Source organism: Meleagris gallopavo, chromosome 4 (assembly GCF_905368555.1).
Source record: "Meleagris gallopavo chromosome 4, MGAL_WU_HG_1.1, whole genome shotgun sequence".
NCBI classification, from domain to species: domain Eukaryota; kingdom Metazoa; phylum Chordata; class Aves; order Galliformes; family Phasianidae; genus Meleagris; species Meleagris gallopavo.
Window position 1 is genome coordinate 18,636,304 of NC_139407.1, and position 20,945 is coordinate 18,657,248.

At 36.6% G+C, this 20,945-nt stretch overlaps 1 protein-coding gene across 5 annotated transcripts in view; it reads right to left on the reverse strand.

Moving 5' to 3' along the window:
* Window positions 1-20,945, reverse strand: part of GSTCD (glutathione S-transferase C-terminal domain containing) — a 71,526-nt gene that overhangs the window by 3,672 nt on the left and 46,909 nt on the right. For 3 of the 5 annotated variants that reach the window (XM_085222374.1, XM_085222370.1, XM_085222373.1), the window contains exons 8-13: window positions 19,658-19,786; window positions 14,369-14,502; window positions 12,541-12,571; window positions 9,503-9,572; window positions 3,845-5,900; window positions 2,137-2,257 (exon numbers count right to left, since the gene is read on the reverse strand). In XM_085222374.1, the coding sequence (XP_085078500.1) occupies window positions 5,764-5,900; window positions 9,503-9,572; window positions 12,541-12,571; window positions 14,369-14,502; window positions 19,658-19,786 (501 nt within the window). In that variant the 3' untranslated portion in view covers window positions 2,137-2,257; window positions 3,845-5,763. Of the gene's footprint in view, window positions 1-1,235; window positions 1,310-2,136; window positions 2,258-3,844; window positions 5,901-9,502; window positions 9,573-12,540; window positions 12,572-14,368; window positions 14,503-19,657; window positions 19,787-20,945 lie in introns of all 5 variants that reach the window. The other 2 variants (XM_085222371.1, XM_085222372.1) reach the window with 2 other exon arrangements.

Sequence of the window (20,945 nt, forward strand, 5' to 3'; positions counted from 1 at the left end):
GTAATTTATCCTGAAATTCTAATTATATTCCCCTATACAAGCACTGCAAATATGAAGACCAAGAGAAAAACATATTTGCGAGAGCTTTTTTCCTCTGTCTTTTCCAAAGTAAAGAGATGGCTGTGGTCAAATTACTTAATGAAAAGAACTCAGTGTGTCAGCAATCATCCTAACAAAGAGAACATGCCCATTTACAGTATTGTTTAATTATTTCTATAGTTGGTGACCACACTAAATGGGTATTTGAATGGTAACATGCCAAATGAGTAAAAACAACCTTCATGGTGCCAAACATTAGCTATTTCTACAAAACTAACTAAAAGCATGCAAAAGCAGTGCGCAGAAATACTATATATATCTATATCTATATATATCTACTTCATCTCCTGGCCTCTTAGACAATCTGAATTGTCTATATTTTATGTGATTTTGTTTAAGAGAGCAATGTCAGTACAACAGACTAGAAGTTATCATCTGTTCATGATGTCATCCAACCTTATATTGAGCTGCAGTAATATATATGCATCATAATGCAGGAGCTGTTAACATAGCATGAGTATGAGATCAGCTTATCTATCCATGAAATAAACCTACAGTTTATACCAAAGTGCATGAAAAACAACATTAGCTGATGAAAAACCATAATAACTAGAAGCTGTGCAATTCAATAGTCTCTTATTAGCTGAAGAACAAGACTGAATAAAAGTTAATTTTAAGAAGTCGGTCACTTAATTAAATGGTGGCAACAGGGATTCAAAACAGCAATTCACAACTCTGATTGTTCTGGTTGCCAATACCAGTCCAGACCAGAGACCTTAAAGAAAAGGCAACTTTGCTGTTGAAGGAGCTGTGGGTGGCTCAAAGTTGTTGGCCTAAGGTCTAAAACAGGAAGCTTCTATCCACCATGATCCTTCACTGTTGTCTCTTTTAACTATGGATAACTTAATTATCCATTTTTGTTTTGTTTTTAAAAAGCTCCATTTAAAAGTGTGATTTAAATCTTGAAATCTTGGCTCAGTGAGAATTTGTGATGGGGAATTCCACTGGCTGAATAGGGATGCCACAGAGAAACATACACATTATAAAAATGCATACCCAGACACTTACAAACTTATTGGTATCCCTGGAGTTCTGTGCAAAGCTCTAAGTTGATAACATTATTCTAGTACACCAGTTTTGTATTTTCTTTGCAAAACAATAGGATTCTTTGTCTATAAGCTGTTAAAATCACCTACATGATTTTCTTGGCCTCTTGGATGTCTTCTAATATGTATTTTTATACGGTCAACGCAACCAAGGAGTAGGTCAGCTTATCACAAAAACAAATCAGGAGAAAAACAGGAGAAGTTTTTAGATTAGTTCAAACAGCCACAGGTAAACCAGAAGTGGTCCTCAATCCAGAAAAAAAAAAAAACACAGAAAAATCTCTTAAAACATGCTGGGATGGGGAGCTAAACTAAATTACTAGAAGGATTGAGTTCCACAGCTGGAGCATCTCAGATAACTACTGCCTACTCAACTCAAACTTCCTTTCCACATTTGCACTGCTCCTCTGCTTACACTAACGTACCTTGGCTGTATTGAAAGCATTAGGCAAAACATCTGATAAGAATCAGACTTTCTTCAGCAGTGTAATTACTCCGTAGCTTTTTTTTTTTTGAACGGGTAAATTAAAAGTGAGTTCTAGTCTTGTTCATATTTATTTCATATGTCAGATAACTTAATTTCCTCCAGATTTAACATTTCCCATCATACCATAGCTCTAACCTGTTTCTCCCTCTTGAAAACCATTCTCTGACCAAAACAAGTCCAAAGGACTAAACAGGATGCATCTGATAGTATGGAGAGAACTGTCTGAAACCTTCGTGAGACTCCTCCTTTCTAATAGGTTGTGAAACAGGAGAGGTTCCCCAATGGCTTCAGAAAGGCAAATACTAAAGCAAGAAGTACAACATGAGGAATCCCAGGCAGGGCACCCTCACTTCCCTTCCTGGAAAATCACAGAACGAGTAGTCTTGGAAGATTTCCAACCTGATATGGCTTATTTCCATTTAACTCTGTAGCGTCCCTAGTAAACAGCTATCAACTGCAAACACAAGGCATAAAACCACAAGATTTATCTCTCCCTTTTCTTACCTGCAACCTTATTTTAGGAACATCTGTTCTGGCATATCAATCCCAAACAGTTGAAAAACTGCTGCTTGATACACCTGTAATAGGAGTCACGCTGAGGTCTTCAACATAATTTTTGTTGTCTCTAAACAGTAGCATAAGAAAAAAAACAGCAAGGAAACACATCAAAATCTGGTAATCAAGACTGTTACATGGCAGAGATAAATTAACTCTTACACTGTTTCACCTAAATAAGCCTTTTCCTCATTATTGCTTTAACAAAATAAATGAAACAGACTTTCCTTTGTCTCTTGCATCCATTATTGGACAGATGCACCTATTTAATTTAACTGAGGATTATAATGCTGCATTTGAAGGTGTTTGAGATCTAAGTACTAGTGATACTGACAACAGTTCATAGTAACTTATTGTACCTTCATAAATTTCTTGTCAAAATCTTGTCAAAATGCTACGTTAAATTACATCTAATGTTACAACACTTAACGCAGCAAATATATAATATAAATGTTAGAAATTTTAGTTACAACAACATACTCTAACAAAAAGCACTAACTACACTAGCACATTATTTTAAGTCGACATTTAACGCTCAGAAGTTGTTGTCAACAATTAAAAGCATGTATGGAATGCTGTTCCAGAATGTCAAAAATAAGTCAATTTTGGAAAACTAGCACCGGGAGAGAGTAAATTATATCGTATAATGATATGTTAATAGAAAGATAAAATAATTATTATTGACTGAAAAAAGTGTAAATATTATAATGTGAACTAATGTTTATGGTGGATAAAGTGCTCAGAAATATTAAGAACAGTTTCTAAAATTAGATCTTGGTTTCTGCCAATGAAGGGAACACATCCAAGAAATGAAAATGCCGTTTCTTTTGTACGTTTTATCTATTCCTAATCCTTCTGCAACTAGCCTGCAATTGCCCCAAATTTCACAACCACCTTTTTAACCAACACCGTTATTTAAATTATTTTAGATCTCACATATTAAGATTCTGCTGAGTTCACCACTCATTTAGTTGCATTGTGATTCCAAAGACAGACAGAACGTAGATTTTTTTTTCTAACTTCAAGAAACATAATTCCATCCTCATCAGTTTACAAACACCAGATGGGGCACTAGTGTTGATAAATAAATTCCAAAATCAAAAAGATACCCACTGAAAAGAAGGGATCATTTTAAATTAAAAAGAAAAAAATATGGCAATATCAGCCAAAAAACAATTGGCAATAAATCCTGTGTGCTTACATACCTGCTGTGAACTAAAGAAATATTGGAGTGTAAACATAATAATGGCTCAGTACACTTTTTAATTAAAAAGTCAGGTGCCACATACATTAAAGTCAGTGGATAAAAATGTAATGTATTCAGCATCACAGAGAACTTGACCAACAAAAAAAGAATAATTCAAGGTACATTTCAGTTCATGTAACAAGTTCATGTTTTTCTATGATCATGAAATATTTATCTTTAAAGTGGTAAACACTAAAATTAATAGTTGTCTTCATTATTAGTGCAACTGTATCATCTAGCCCTGTTCCAAGGGCTCCATCTCAGCTGATGCTGTACAAACTCATGAAAAATCAGCACAGTCAAGTGATATAGTCTAAACAGGAAACAGTGTACCATTAGTCAGTAATTCAATCTCTAGAATCACTGATTATTTAATCAGTTAACAAGGAAATCTCCAATAGTATCACTCACTTCGCATAAACTGAAGCATTCAAGTCGCATATCTGAAAAAAAAAAAAAAAACCACATGTGAGAAACTCAAATAGTTAAGTAAAATAATTTTGAGTTAGTAGTTAAGAAATACAATACTTGACACTTACAAAGTTTTAAAACTATTTGGTTCACTCAGAAATAACCTGCATGATTTGTTATAAAACTAGCCTAAATACTTTTCCTTATACATGACTTATCAGGGAAATTGCTGCAAACAAAGAAAAAAAAACTTGGTTTCAGTTTTACCATTTGCATATAATTATAATATTATTCTTTCTCCATCATAAAAAAAAGTAATGAAGAGATTTTCTCACTCCAGATATACAATCTGGAGTTCCAAATAGATTAACGTGAATAATGTTCAGATTTGACATAGTTACAACTTAAAAACAGTTCTCTTTGGCAAATGTATCTCTGAGCAAAACCTCCAAAGGCAATTGCTACTGCCATGTGTTTTATACTAGCTACACAAACTTGCAATTCCTACCTTCTCTTGTAACTATAAAAAATTGCAGAAAAAACACTACGTTATTTTCAAGAATTCACAGTGAAGATATGAATACCTATTTGCTTACCTTTGTGCTTCCAAATATGAGTGCAGCTTCCTTCAATCTTCACATTAAAACAAATATTTAGATATCTTAGAAAGAGCTTTCAGAAAGAATAAAATATATTGGGATCCTTTCTTTTCCTCCAATACCTGTTGCTGTTTGTAATTCTGTTTCCCACATATGCTGATTAAACTTCAGATATATTTAAATTAAACCATGGCAGAATTTGGAAACGTATGAAACTCACAAACACACAAAAAATATCTTGTTACGAGCTTTTTTTGCTGTGACAGTGTGAACAGACAGTTTTAAAGCAGGGTAGAAAACTGCATACTAACCAAACACAGAAGAACATTTTATTTTTCATTTAATGGTAACATGTCTATGATTGAACTTTTCAAATAGTTCCACAACTGCAACTTCTTCCAAATTTAAACAGAATATAAAAATAAATGAAGATTATGTATATGGACACAAGAACTTCTTTTAAAAATTGTATCTGAAAGGAAGCCTCTTTCAAATGGACGGTAATCCATTTCAATTAGCAGAGGTGGCAGTGAAGTAACCATTCACTGACATCATTGTCAGCTCCTATAATCTGGACAACAAAGAAATAAGGGTTTGCTCTCTTTAGCCACACACACACACACACACACACACACACACACACACACTTTCCAATGACTGGATACAGAATTCTTGTGTAATATCTGAAGGTAAAAATTTTACATCATTTTTAAAAGGATTAAGTTGGAGTACAAATTATATGCAGAATGATACTGAAAGCATTCTGAAGAACTTGTATTAATAATCTTGATGAAATAGTATGGCATTCTTTAGCTAAATCTAGCCAATACCTGATGCATCAGTTTCATCTGATCACTGTTTCATCACTGTTGCAACAGTTTTCATCACTAACACCATAAATCTGCTCCCTCTAGTGAACTGCATTACTGGCTGATAACTGCTCTGCCCATGAGCACAAATGAAGTTTTGAACATGAATGCAATTTTGAAGCAGCCAAGACAGCTTTACTGAAAAGGAAATGACCTTCCCTTCTAAGCCTTCTTCCCCTTTTTTCTTAGCTTCAGCAGATGGATGCAATTCTATGGATCATTGTTAGAGAAACTTCTCACTATGAGAACCAAAAGTTGCTTAATGATACATTACAAGTACAATTTGCAATGCTCTGCATGCAGTCCACTTTCTAAAACTTCTCATGCTGCTTCCTTTTCTAAACACAATGGGTTCAAGATGCATGATGTCTGGTTCCCAATTGTGCTTGTATTTGCTGTATGTTTTTATGCATTGAAGATTTATGATCAAATCAAGTGCAAGTTTCATTCTCTAAACTGGAGTGCCCACAAACATATTGTTCTTTGGAGAACAGCTCTCTGGCTCCATAGATGTAACTTGGACAGAGTAGTTACATCTTTCCGCAGCCCATGCTCGATCGAGATCCACAAGCCCCATACACTGCTTTCCTGAAAGAAAGAGGAAAGGAGAGCACAAAGTCTAAAAATACACAAGCATTATCAGAAATATGGACTCAATTTTAAGACAAAACATCAGTAAGTCATACTCCTTTATAACCATAGTTGTTTTCCTGTCACAGTTTCATCTAAAATCTGAAAATCTTTGCTTACTGATAAGCAAGGAAAGAAGAAAATACTGAATAGTTATCCAGTGTAGGTGATCTGAAGACACATAAATGAAACTGTGAGTGAAGATCAGATTTGTGACCACCTGAGGAACCTGAATACCCACAAGTCTACAGGTCCTGATGAGATGCATCCCTGAGTCCTGAGGGAACTGGCTGACACAGTCACCAAGCCACTCTCGAAGCCAATATTACTGTCCATTTTCTCTTTCTTGAAAGAATTGCAAAATTATACATTTTTTGGACTGAGATGAGTACTAATAAGGAGCATTCATATTCAGTTCATCATCAGGACATAAGTCAGGTATTCTAAACTACTCTCTTACTTGCTTATTTATTTCCCTTCAATATATATGGAATTTGGTTGCACCTGGTAAGCATCTGTGCAAGCTTAAGGTAGTTGGCATGAACATGTCCCCTAGTATCTTTACATTTCAGGACAGCTGGTGCATATCACACTTCAATACAATGTTTAGTCCAGTCTTCCCTCTCTTTCCACAGTGAACTGATGGCCAGAAGTATTTTCTCCTTCTCAACTAAATTCACTATTTTGACTTCATCAAGATAATGACATTTTGATTCTATTTTGGTAGTAGCCTCCAATTTGTGACGGCAGCCAGAATGCTGCACTTTGTGTGCAGCTTATTTAGGGGCTTTTAGGTAATTAAACAAAAGTATGTTATTTTATTGAGGCTGCATAATTGCTGAAATACATTTTACAATACTATCCTTAAAAGTGGAACAAGCCATTACCATTTACAACTGAAAATAAAAGCCTTCAGTTGTTTAGAAATATTCGTATTAAATGAAATCTGCAGAGATTTCTCAATATCTGATTATGCATTGCACAAACATTAACAAACATTAACAAACAAAAACTCACAGTGGCTGCAACACTAATCTAAGTCAATCCTAAGCTTTTTTTGCAAACAAGACAACATCAAATTTCACAGCTGAAATAGTTAAATGGAACGGGAATGGTCTTCAATTAAACTGACAAGTGTTAACTGGAATTTTAAGGGGAAAAATAAAGCAACAATCATTCTTTAAAACATAAAAAGCAATGACATTTCCTGTCTGGGAAAGGGGAAAAATGATTTGTGTTTGGTTTTTGTCAGGAAAAAGACATAAGAAGTTATGTTTGTGATTAAAAAAAAAGTTACTGTTTCAGAGAGAGAAAAGGCAAAAATTATGATCTTTAAAAGATGTTGTTGAGTCCTCTTCCAACTTTCAGTCCACCTAGTAAACAGCAGGAGAAAATTCCTGGTGCTACACTGGTACCCAAATGCTGATTTTTTTTTCATTCACAAATACTATGATGATAGCAGAAGAGCAGACAAGTTGTAAAATACTGTCATCTTTGTACCTGTATTTCTTTCTTTTTCTGTAGCTAGTAAAGGAAATAATCAAAATTCTTTGAACAAATCTTATTGAAAAACATGATTATTTGCTTCACTGCTGTCATACATTTAGTAAGTGGGGGAGGAATAATCATGTGCATCAGTATCAGTTAGAGGATGACCTCTTGGAGAGGAGTGCTGCAGAAAAGGACCTAGGGGTCCTGGTGGACAACAGGTTGGCCATGAGCCAGCAGTGTGCCCTTGTTGCCAAGAAGGCCAATGGTATTCCAGGGTGCATTAAAAGGACTGTGGCCAGCAGGTCAAGGGAGAACATCCTCTCCCCCTCTGCTCAGTCCTGGTGAGGCCACATGTAGACTACTGCATTCAGTTCTGGGCTCACCAATAAAATAAAACAAAAAACAAACAACCAAGGACCTCCTAGGAGGAGTCCTGTGGAGGGCCACAAAGATGATAAAGGGCTTGGAGCATCTCCTGTATGAGGAAAGGCTGCATAATTTGGGTCTGGTTCAGCCTGGGGAAAAGACAACAGAGAAGATCTAATAAATGTTTATAAGTATCTAAAGGGAGGTGGGAGGCTAATGGATGAGGCCAGGTTCTTCTCAATGGTGTGTAGTGACAGGACAAGGACTAACGGCCTAAAACTTGAATACACAAAGTTCTATACTAGCACGTGGAAGATCTTCACAGTAAGGGTGACAGAACTCTGGAACAGGTTGCCCAGAGAGGCTATGGAGTCTCCTATGGAGATACTCAAGACTCGGCTGGACACCTACCTGCACAACCTACTGTAAAGTACCTGCTTTAGCAGCACCAATGATCTGCTGAGGTCATAGAATGACTTCAACCCCTGTCATGCTGTGATTGTGTGGTTCACAGGAACCAAGAATCCACTGTTATATCCTTAGAGTTCTCAAGCCCTTCTGTCTTTTCTGACATGGAATCTAGTTTATAGCTTCCACTGGAACATTAGAACAGGAGCACATTATAACCTCTTATGAATAAAAAAAAACTAGAATTTCATATGTAATAAAGAAACAGCTTTGCTTATTCCATATTTCCAAAATCTTAAGTCTTTTTTTTATTATTTCTTCAGATAAAAAATAGAAAAATCAATGGAAGACAATGAGATGTACAGTTATGCATAATATGAACTTCTGTGTTTCTGTTTATTAAATACTATGTTATATACTTTGCTGTCTATTGTAGTAATGAAATTACCACCACCCTTGTGCATTTCTTTATCTCAGAAAACACTTAAGCAATGATCTGAAATTACAGGGATGATATTGCTTTCGCCACTAATTGCATGGAAATAACCCAAAAGAAGGCAGCTACTCTTATTCAAAACTGCAGTAATATAGAAATCTGAAACAGAACTGACTACTGAAAGGTGAAAACTTAATCATGCACTGTTGAAGCTATAGCATATGCTTTCCCACAATGGGAAAGCTTGTAACCCTGATAAGGGGCAAGCCAAATTGTGCTCGGGTCAGAGTTGTCAAATTAAAATTACTCATTTAAATACAATCCCAGAAAATCTTCAGGATATTTTCCAAAATTATTACAAATTTAATATTGAGGTGAACAAAATAGGTTTGTATGCCATACCGCTTGTCTGTATCAAACGTAGCCTAAATTCTGTGATGCAGTTTTGCTGTTTACAGCTGGTGCTATGTACTTGCCCTTCTAACAGGTTACTACCAGCAATTACAATCAGCATAAAAGGTCCACACTGCAAATCACTGCTACAAATAGCAAGTGCTTTTAATGTGATATGGACTGGCAATAGAAGGACTTCAGTAAAGTTTACAAAAACCTCACTCTTCTTCATAGAGTGTGAAAAATGTGGAGAGGCAAGAAAAAAGAAAAAAGTAAAATGCAAACCCTCTAGCTCACGTTGATAATTAGGAACAAAGAAAACAGTTTTCAGTTTTAATACCATAGTTCAGAACAGCAAGGAGAATAATGTGAAGAAACCCAGATTTCACAGCACTGTTTATTCCTTTATATAGCAATGTAAAGACCTTACTGAAATATTTTAAGTAATAGCTGTAGAAAATCATACCTATCAGCTTCCGTTCAGGTGGAAGATGAACAGCTGTCTGATCTGCAAACCTACAAAGGATCATGTGCTCCTAAAAGGAGAAGTAAAGATACTTAGTTCAGTAGTGTTTCTTTCTTTTGAATACAGTAAGAAAAATCTAATTGGGGTTGGAACTAGATGATTTTAAGGTCCCTTCCAACCCAAGCCATTCTGTGATTCTATGATTCTAATTTACTATTCAGATGTATTAAAAAACACTATCATGTAGAAAACAGTGTTCAAAAAAAAAAAATCAGTGTGCAAATCCTAATTTATATTACTTTGGGTTGTAAAAAAATTGAAAAATCAAGCGCAACTATAAGCAGATTTCTACTCAAGTATGCATGTTTCTTGCCTGCCTTTAAACTCAAATTTTATTTATTTAATCATATGGTATAATTGAGGCAGTTCCCTACTATAGCTAACACACACAAGGGTTTTCAGCTCACAGCTCCATAATAAACGTGCAAGCAAAATGAGAACATGCTATAACATGATTAGAACTCAATATGTTTTGCTCAGGTAATTTCGCTGTATTTTTTGGTTTAAATATGGCTATTTCTATAGTATGAAAGGATTGAAAATGTTTAACCCAGAAGTACGTACTAGGGAACAGAGGAGAAAAAAAAAAAGAGATAGAGGCAATGTGGCTGTTTTTAGGAGAGGGGGAACACTGATAAGCAGCTTGGGAAGAAAAAGTTGGGTTTGGTAGGAGAGAAAGAATAAAAGACTTGCCACTTAACCTGGAAATCTGGACTGACTCCAGTGCCTTAGCTTCCTACCAGAGATGAGCCTCATAGTTAAATTAAAGTTTAAGTTACAACCACATCTTTTTCCTATGACAGAACCAGTAAATTGTGAGATCTTCTGTTGGTTAAAAATGAGCAGAAAAGCATTTCTGAAGTAACTAGGATAACCACTTTAAACTGCACAAACTTTGTGCATGCAGAAGCTGTTAACTTGCTTTTCAGAATACCCACAAAAATGCCTATCAAGTTTTCAAAGCTTTATGTCCAAAGTTATTCATTCTTTCTTTCTAAGTCTTTGACAGGGAGAGCATCTTGACAAAGAGAGTTTTAAAAAAAATGTATCATGGTAGACATCTAGAGCTACCATAACCTTTGCAACTGTAAACGAATGAATTACAGCATAATGTTCTCATCAGAAACATTTTAGAACTGCCAGACTTCTGGATGTCTTTTTAGATCTCACTAAAATGGGAGATAAGAGAAATGAATTTCAAATGGAAACTGGAGGGGGGGGTGACACAGACAATGTCTGGCTAGCACATGGTAGCTTTGGCTACTAGCCAGCATCCTGTAACAGTTTATTAATATGAAATATATAAAAATGCATACAGCTAGCTGTATAACAAAAGTTATTTATAACTAGGATTACTTGAGGCACCATCCAGCCTAGATCATTTGTACAAACCCTTACATTATTAAGAACAGAAATATTTTTTTTTTTTTAGCATTGTCCTTGGCCACTATGCAGTTCTGCAACACAAAAACGATGCTGAAATTTCTAAAGCGGTGATAAAACATGCAATTCAAATATCCAGATATTAATAGATTCAAGAAAAAAAAAAAAAGAGCAGAAAAACAACAACAACAACAAAAAATCAGAACTTAAATAATATTACACACACTATCCTAACCTAGGCTTCCTTGATTTCACATGTCACCATACCTCTCCGTATTGTCAACAGGTCAACTTTTAACAACATGTGAGCAAATATTTTCTAATCTCAAACCTGAATTTTTCTTGTAAACGTGCTGAAGGAATGTTAATCTATGCAAAAACTAATCTCAGATTCAAATCTCACTATGCCCTTTTATCAATTCAAACCACGGAAATTTATTTCTGTGCAAGTCAATGAAGTGTACTTAGATCAGACTGTCACAAAGACTATAATAACTGAACCTCCCTGTGTAAGCTGGCTGAAGTTTTTAATTTTTTTTTCAAATGTCCTCTTATGGCAGGATCAAAAAGGACAATCTTCCTGCTATATACAGCATTCTTCAGTATGCTCAGGGTCCCAAAGCACATTTGGCACATTTGGAGATTAAAAATAGCATCTTCCAAACATATTTTTGTAATAGAAGACTATTCTGCATCTCCAGAATTCACTGGCTTTTCTAAAAACTGAGACTTCGCCTAGGATGTGATAAATTAGTGTTAATAAAGTTTCTATATAACCTTGCTTCTCTTGAATAGAAATATTCTCTTTCCATACCACATTAAGTGTGTCTTACGTTTGCATTCCTGGTTGCTCATCACTAAGTTTAAACACACTGGACAAAGCTTAATAAATCAGTACCAGTCATCTCCTGACTACTGCACTGCCTTGTCCTATTTTACTCCCCTGTTATTTCATTTTGACAGACCTGCATGCTTCGTTGCTTCTTTTTCCCACTTTTCTCCCAGACTTCATCCACATAGACCTTGTCTCTCCAGGATCAAAACATTTGAATCTTCTTAAAATAATTTTGAATGAAGTTTTTAAAACAGTACTGCACAAAATTATTGATGAAGAGAATTATCATTTCCTGCTCATTGTATGAGGTCTTCTGGACATAAATTAGAGGCAGAAATATGATCTTACCAGAAAATAGTATCCATAAAAGTAACAATTGTATCTAAAAACGATTGCAAGTTTCTACATTATAAACATTTAGTATTTAAGACTAGATAAGTAAACTGGTATCCTGTAACTTTTAACTGATACGTGTCGAAGGAGATACTTTAGGATTGGCTTAGCAATAGCTCTTCTACATCTTATGATGAAAATAAAAAGACCTTTTCTGGAAAATAATACTTAAATTTATGGAAAGAAATTTAAAAAAAAGTATGGTGGAAAGAAGGCAACGCAGTGACATCTGCACTACTACATAACACATGCATTCCTTCTCAATTAAAAGATAAATACTCATATTTCATTTGTAAGACCCAGCGAAGTGCAAGGAATGGTACAACACACCCCCCGTTCACAACACACAGCTGTTTATTTTACATACCTTGTAGGATAAAATTTCCTTGAACTGATGACTGGAAAAAGAAAGAGACTAATTCAATTAACATCTTAAAACCTCAAGCTGGAATATAAAAGCAATCCTCACATACCAGACCACATTCTAAACAGAACAGCACTATCTGTAGCAAACCAGAAGACATTCAAAAAACTATACATGAAGACACTTCATTTACAAATAAAGAAAAAGCACATTTGATGTTTTTTTCTCTTCTATTGAATTACTCATAGAAACCCTCCCTTTAAACCATTAAAAATGCTAACACAGGTTTACTAGGTTTTCCATATTTTCACTTACTAGGTATTATACAGGTATACAACCTCTAGACACGCATATATTTTCTGTGTATCACTAAAATAAGTTTCTAAGATGAAACTGAGTGGGGAAAAAAGGGCCACACAGAGAATGAGTCACGTAGTAATACGGGCAGTCTGGTATGTTTTATAATCTTTTTTTCTCCCCCTCATTTTTTTTTAAAGTAAGCTCTAAAGGATAGCTCAAGAAAAGTTTGATATGTTATGAACCACATCATTTCCTACAGTGGCTTACACTGTCAAGATTCATAATTTTAGCAAAGACAAAACGCCAACAATTTACCATCTTGCAGCACCTATAGAAATAAAAGATTTCTAGCAGTGTGCATTTCTGGTCTTCATGACCTAAAACCATAACTGTCAAAAGCTGCTGCTTAACAAGCCAATGGAGAAGTTGCATTAAGCGTTAACTTCAGAAAGCCTAAAATTTTATTGCCCCTTCCTTAAGAATACTACTTTTTTGTACTTTGTCAGTGGAGAAAACAAAAGGGACACATATGAAGATACGGGAAATTGAGCAAGAAAGCACTGTTAAATGCAGAGTTCATCAAGCCAGTAAATTTCACAGTATTTTTTCTTCAAACACTTCTGTGACAACACACTTGAATACTGGAAAAAAATATGAAAAATATTTTGCATTATTTTAGATTTTCTGATCCCTTTTAATACAGTGTGTTTCAGCTCCTTATTGTAGCAAATACGGATCTGAGACAACGCTGTAATTCCTAGTATGATTAAGTCTGATCCATCTTGGACACATAACAGGCAAAGCTCAGCTTCAGGAAATAAAATAAACCTCTCCCCAACCTAGCTCTATATGGAAAGCAGTTAGCATCTTGCCTTCTGCCACTTTTTGCCTGAATTCTACATTCTATTTGTATCAACAAGAGGCATTAAAATTCTTAAGCCTAAGATACATAAACATCTCCAACATGGCTAATTTGGAGAACAGAATAGCTACTCAGTTCACTGAAAAAGTATTAAAAATATGTTCCAAAAGACAAATTAAAAAAAAAAAAAAAAACAGGAGAGCTGATCTACATGGAAATAAATCAGAACAGTTTCACAAGCAATAAACTGCAGCATAAAGCAGATTCATTTATTTAAACTGATTGCTTACATCTTTCTCCAGCATTAAAATGTCAATTCCCCTTCTTACAGTTCTTTTCATGAGCTTTCTATTAATGTAGTGATTTCAAGGTAAGAGGTCTGCATATTACAGCGATTTCTACAAACTCCATCTACTACGTTGATAGTGTAAAGCCTTTGTGAACTTCAATGAATAGATAAATCCAGGAAAATAACCCAGAAATTACCTTTCAGGGTAATCTCCCTTTCAGGGATGAATTTGCAAGTAGAAAGAGAAGTTAGTTGCATTGTAATTGAGAACAATTTAGCCTGGACACCTACAATGATTGACTAATTTTGCACTCCATTACCATTTCCTTTTCTGAATTTAAATTGGTATCTTTAAATTTATCTTGTTAGCCCTAGTTTACCTTCTTGGATATTTAAACTTCACAGTGTTCTGAATGAAGCCGTAACAACAAGGGGAGATGACAAAGGCTGCTCGGGCCTTGGTGCAATGTTCAATCACCATGTCTGTTGCCACACCACATGCATGAAGAGCCACCTACAATGTTGAAAACGACAACAACAACAACAAAAACAGGAATAAGCAAATTCTTTACAGCAATATCCTACATACAATCCTGTTGCATATTTTTGATTGAGTTACTTAGATATCTGAAGAGTATTTAGCAATGAAAACTGTTAAGCCAAAGGCCGAGGCCTGATACTTAATTCTTGGCTTTTCATTTCTCTCTTTCCTGTTTGTGCAGATTAACCTTTATGACCAACTGCACTTCACAAGGGAGTCACCAATAGTAAACAAAGGTTCCAGAAACAGTCATAATATAAATGCATGCCTGGGTGCACCACACTGCTATATCAACTCAAAGGAAAACAAAGTTCCAGAAAAACACTAAAAGAAACTGCTATGGGGATTGGTAAGAAATTTTTGTTCAAGCAAAAAGGATTTAGAAATATCAAAAAAGAATCGCATTCCCATTTGTACCTTATTAGATACCAGACAATCCCAAACATCAAACAAAAATCAACAACGAGCCTCACCTGACCTGCTTCTATGGTCTCTCAGCTCTGGAGGAAACAGTCTGCCATTCCCTTAATTGAAAATTCTGCCTGCTACTTTATACAGTGGTTCAGAATTGTAAAGCTGCATTGTTTTCAATGCTTTTATTTCTCTGTAAATTTAGGGAAAACGTTTAAAACTGCAAAGCTCACGTTTCAAGGTTCAAAGCTGTTTTTCAAGGTACAGCAACTGGAAGATAAAAACTTCTCTCAGATGTGGATTATAACAAAGACTTTTTTGTTTGCCGGCTGCTCGATGTAAGCCAAGCTGAGCAGACTATTAATTGTGAGCTGAACTATAACTGCATACAGATGGTAACAAATACTCTCGTCTCAAGGAGAACTTTCAAATTAATAAATGTAGTAACTTCAATTATTTTTTTCTGTTTTTATGAATTTAATAACAAAAAAACCTGGTTTGAGATTAGAACAATTTTTAATATTGCAACTATTAGATTATCAGGGAATAGTTACTTTTACATTTCTCCAAAGATCTCTGTTTTGCTTGCATGTTTGGGAAGGAGACCTAAATCCCGTGTTGGTTATATAACAACCATCAAACCAGTAGTTTTGCTGAGCCTAAGTGGACTTAAAGCCTATTGGTTTCTTCTTTGGGTTCCTCAGAATCAACTTACTGAAGCGAAAAAATCACAAATAAAATTCAAGGCAGTTTCTTTTAGGACATCCTATATAACAAACATGCTAACTGAAACAAAGAGAATGCGGACAAATGCAGATAATGCATTTTGTTCACAAATTCATTTGTGGAGAAAGGAAAGCGGCCCCTGAAGGGAACAACAATTGTTGACTTAATGCAGTGTGAGACCACTGATCTGCATTTATTCTCTGATGGTCCAATAGAGCAAAAGGGAATTGCTTGATAAATTCTTCTAAACCTGCTTTTGAGCTCCTTACACATAACACTTAAGAAAATAGCCAAATAATGCAGTTATTCATTTTATAGTATCTAAAGATACATATACACACGTTTTAAATGAATACCAAAAGCAGCAAGGTGAAGATTTCTGTCAAGTTCATTTTTTCCATGTCTTTAAATTTTGTTTACTATAATCCATGAATTTTTTGTCATGTGCACTCTCATACTCGTGCTGTACTATGTCACTGACAGGAGTGAAATCGTGCAATGAAAGATCACCTTTACCAGTCTCAGAAGATCAGTTTAGGAATGATACCTTGTCAAACTTTGTACACATCTATGCATCATTACACTGTTATTTTTGTAACAGACCAGCATTTGTGACAATGATTCAAAGGTAGCTAAACTTCACATAATTCAACTTCCAAGATACCATCAGGCATTTGGGCTACTGCTAAGAAAAGCAGTCAGCTCCTCCCTTACATACAGCTGCAAAGAAAACGTGAGCACATCCAGAAGAATGAATCATTATATGAGATAAACTAATTCCATAGCTTAGATTGATTCAGGTCTCCAAAAAGAGAAATTTGCAGGTTTGTTTCTCAAAGAGCCTACAGAATCAAGAGAATCAAGCGAAGTACACTGAAATCACAGGCCTGGAAATGAAGAATTTGAGTGATTTTCTACTGACGTCTATTTAAATATTTAAACTTATCACAACATTTGAGAGAGAATATAACATCCTTTTATTAAATAAAAACTTCAGACAGATGTTTAACTTAGTATCAACCTTTAAAAAGAGCAAAAAAAGATCTAAAACTCCCATGGCCACAAAACTGGAAGCAAACTTCTCTCACAATTTATTAGACATTTCACACTCGCCAATCACTAAATTATTCATTATTCTGGTTTTTTTTTCTTTTTTTTTTTTAACAGATCTCTGCTTCATTAAATGAGATCTAAACAACAATATAACAGAAATTAAAGGTAGACTATTGGAAAATTGCAGTTGGAAAGACTGTGCTAAAATTATTTGTTTTCCCCCTTCTCCTGCACTGTGCTTCATTTTCTTGATCAAACAAATTGTTTAACAAATCTAGAGGACTTATGTGCCATAAACCTTCAGCATTAAACATTTTAAGATGTAGCAGAAGAAGCCCCTTGGATGTATAGTTTAAGGAACAGTCAGACTTGCATCCAAAAATGGAAACTTGCTGTAAAAGTTCATATTTCATTAACAGAAAATGAGAGAGGAATCTTTACAGCATTATGCCTTACACTTCACCAGCACTGCAGAATTCTGGAGAGGAATTTACTTCCTGGGTCTAACACAGACACTTTGAATCAGTATTCAAATCACAAAATCTTTTGAGTTGGAAGGGATTCCTAAAGGCCATGTGGTCCAACTGCCCTGCAATAAACAGGGACACCTACAGCTCTGTCAGGTGCTCAGAGCCCCTCCAGCCCGACCTTGGCTGTCTCCAGGGATGGGGCATCCACCGCCTCTCTGGGCAACCTGTGCCAGTGCTTCACCACCCTTAGTGTAAAAAAGTTCTTCCTCAAGTCCAGTCTAAACCTCCTCTCTTTCAGTATGAAACCATTTCCTCTTGTCCTGCCACAACAGATTCTGCTAAAGAGCCTGTCCCCTTCATTCTTACAGCCCCTCTTTAGATACTGAAAGGCCGCCTCTCAGGTCTCCCTGGAGCCTTCTCCAGGCTGCACAGCCCCAGCTCCCAGCTTGTCCTCATAGGGAGGTGTTCCATCCCTTGGGTCACTTCTGTGGCCCTCCTCTGGACACACTCCAACATGTCCACATCTCTCCTGTATGAAGACCCCCCAATCCCAATCTGGACACAGTGCTCCAGGTGAGATCTCACAATGCAGAGCAGAGAGGCAGGATCACCTCCTGCTGGCCACACTTCTGTTGATGCCACTCAGGATACAGTTTGCTTTCTGGGCTGTGAGGGCACCCTGATGGCTCATGTCCAGCTGCCATTCACCATTTCCTCCGAGTCTTTTTCAGCAGGACTTACACTTCCCAGCTTGCATTGATAGCAGGGGTTGCCACAACCCAGGTACAAACCTTGCACTTGGCTTTGATGAGCCTCATGAAGCTCACCTGGGTCCACAGCTCAGCCTGCCTCTCTCTGAATGGTAAATGGAGAACAAAGTCCTGCTTTGGCCTGCCTATTTAGATACTGAAAGGCCACCTCTCAGGTCTCCCTAAGAGTCACAGTGAGTCAAAATATCACCCACTGGCTGCAACAGAAGTGCTCATTATAAGTCTTAAAAAAAATTGAGATATTATTTTACATTTATGAACACAGCTCAAGTACGTGTTTCACAAAGAATAGCCACCTAGATCATTAGTATTACATTCTCCCTGTCATCATAGTTAGACTCAAAATATCCTGAGGTGGAAGAGACTCAGGAAAAACTATAAGTCCAACACCTGGTTCCACACAGGAATGCCCAAAAACCCAAGCCCTATGTCTAAAAGTTGTGTCCAGATGCTCCTTGAACTCCAGCAGCTGGGGGCCATGCTGATTTGACCTGGAGAGCCTGTTTTGTGCCCACCGCCCTCTGGTGGAGAACCTTTTCCTAACACCCAACCTGACTTGACCCTGACACAGCTCCATGCCATTCCTTCAGGTCCTGTCACTGCCACCAGAAAGCAGAGATCAGCACTGCCCCTCTGCTCCCTGTGAGGAGCTGCAGCTACCATGAGGCCTCCCTCCTTAGCTGGTCCTCATACATCTTGTCCTCTAGACCCTTCACCATTTTCATAGCCCTTCTTTGGACACTTACTGAAATGCTGCAATGAGGTCACCCCGCAGCCTTCTTTTCTCCAGGCTGAACAAGCCCAGCTCCTTCAGCCTATCTTCACAGGGGAGGTGCTCCAGCCCCCTGATCATCTTCGTGGCCCTCCTCTGGGCCCCTTCCAACAGCTCCCTGTCTTTGTGGCACTGGGGGCTCCACACTTGGATGCAGTATTCCAGATGGGGCCTCAAAAGAGCAGAGTAGAGGGGGACAATCACCTCTGTGTCCCTGCTAGCCACCCCTCTTCTTCATTCAACTTGCCATCAGCCAAAACTCCCCCAGGTCCCTTTCTGTAGGGTTGCTCTCCAGCCTCTCGTCCCTCTGCATGCACAGCCAGGGCTGCCTCACTCCAGGTGAGGAACGTGGCATTTGCTCCTGTTGAACTTCATCCAATTGGTGATTACCCAGCCATCCAATTCGTTGGCATTTCTCCACAAGGTTTCTTGTCAGTTTTGCATTGTACAATCCTGAGTTTTTGTTTTATCTTAACAAATCTTTTATTGTCTCCTTCCTACATTTCAGATCTCATTTTACTGTACTCAGGCTTACTCTGACCATGAGCAGTCTTTTCTTTCTGCCTTCAAAACCCTCTCCAGATTATCTCATCAGCAAGCTGCTTATTTCAAAATCACGTGATTAAGCCAAAAATGTACCATGCTATTTTTCAACATGCTCCGACAGCACTCATTTTTGTATTTGATTGGAGCAGACTCTTCCTTCTTCACTCATCTAATGACCAAAGTGATGTCAGTTTGCAACAAATAATAAATAGAAACCCAACCTAACAAGGTTAAAATAACAAGGATTCTTCTCACGGCATCAGAAATAATTGTTTGTATGAATATAAAATTTTCTTGTCTCAAATATCGTAATTGTGTTAAGAACAATTAATCAGATATTGAAATTAATGTTCTGAAGTTGAAAAGCTATAAACACTTACCCCAATGTTAAAAGTGCCATTAAAATAGTCCAAATTTGCTTGAATAAATGAAATGTTGTTTAAACCTAGTTCATCACTTCTGTCTTTAGCACGCATCAGAGACAACTCCTTATTTTCTATGAGCACCACCTAGATTTCACACATACAACACAGTAAGACAAAATAATACTGAAAAATCAAAGAGCAACAATACTAACATGCACTAAACTTTGTTGTTTAGTTGAGAAAACTCCTCTACTTGTAAGATCTACAGAATATTAGCAGGTGACATAACAATGAAAGGCATCAAAGATCTACCAATATCAATCAGTTAGCAAGTATTTTTTATATTTCCCTCCAACTAGAAATTCCTTTTCCCAGGCACGCACCTCACATACTTGCAATTATACTAAGAATTTGCATGTTTCAAGACTCTGCCATAAAGATTTTTTTTTAAAGTTATGTTTGATGGAAGTCTGGGTCACATTAGCAAGACTGGATGGCTCAGTTCTACTGCTGGCTTCTTGACTTTGGCATCGTGTTTGTTCTGAAAGTGAAAAACCACTTTTCTCCTAATCAGTGAAAAGAATTTGGTAGGTACACATCAATGACAGAGCACGACCTCTAAGGCAAATGTTTCCAAACAATTTTTTTTCACTCTCCAGCCAGTGAAAAGTCTTTAAACTCAAAAGGTTGTCTCTGAAAGGTTAAAATACCTAAAAACTTTTTTTTTTTAAAAGGCAAGATAAAGTAACTGGATGAGACAGAAGAGAAAAACAAGCATATGTAATATAAGTAACTGTTTTTGTACTTTATGTCATTTCATGAGGCTGCTTGCTACCAGCCAACTCAGCAAGAGGTGTGAGTGAAACCTTGAGTTCTCTGAGGAGTTCATCTCCTTCCTACAGGATCTTTTCTGCTGGTACACAGCCATAGTCTGTAAATGCATGTCCTGCCCAAGCCATGCCCAGAAGCATACCTAGCAACACAGCTAAAGAAGAAACCAGCCTCTTGCTCCTTTCATTGAATTTCATCTCAGTGATTTCCCCAACCATGAGAGAGTTGGAGAGTGAAGTCACCACCAATTCAGCGTGCAGTGTTGGGGGGAAAAAAAAAAATAAATAAATCTTGTTTTTTCTTTTGGCCCTCATTTCTACAACACAACACTACAAAGACAAAAGTTACAAGAAGAAGAAAGCCAAGAAAAAACCCTCTTCAATCACTTCCTTGATTGGGCAGAATTCACTACAGACTGAGGATGTATACAAGTACACAAGTGAAACAATAACCTCAGTAAGATTTCTAATAG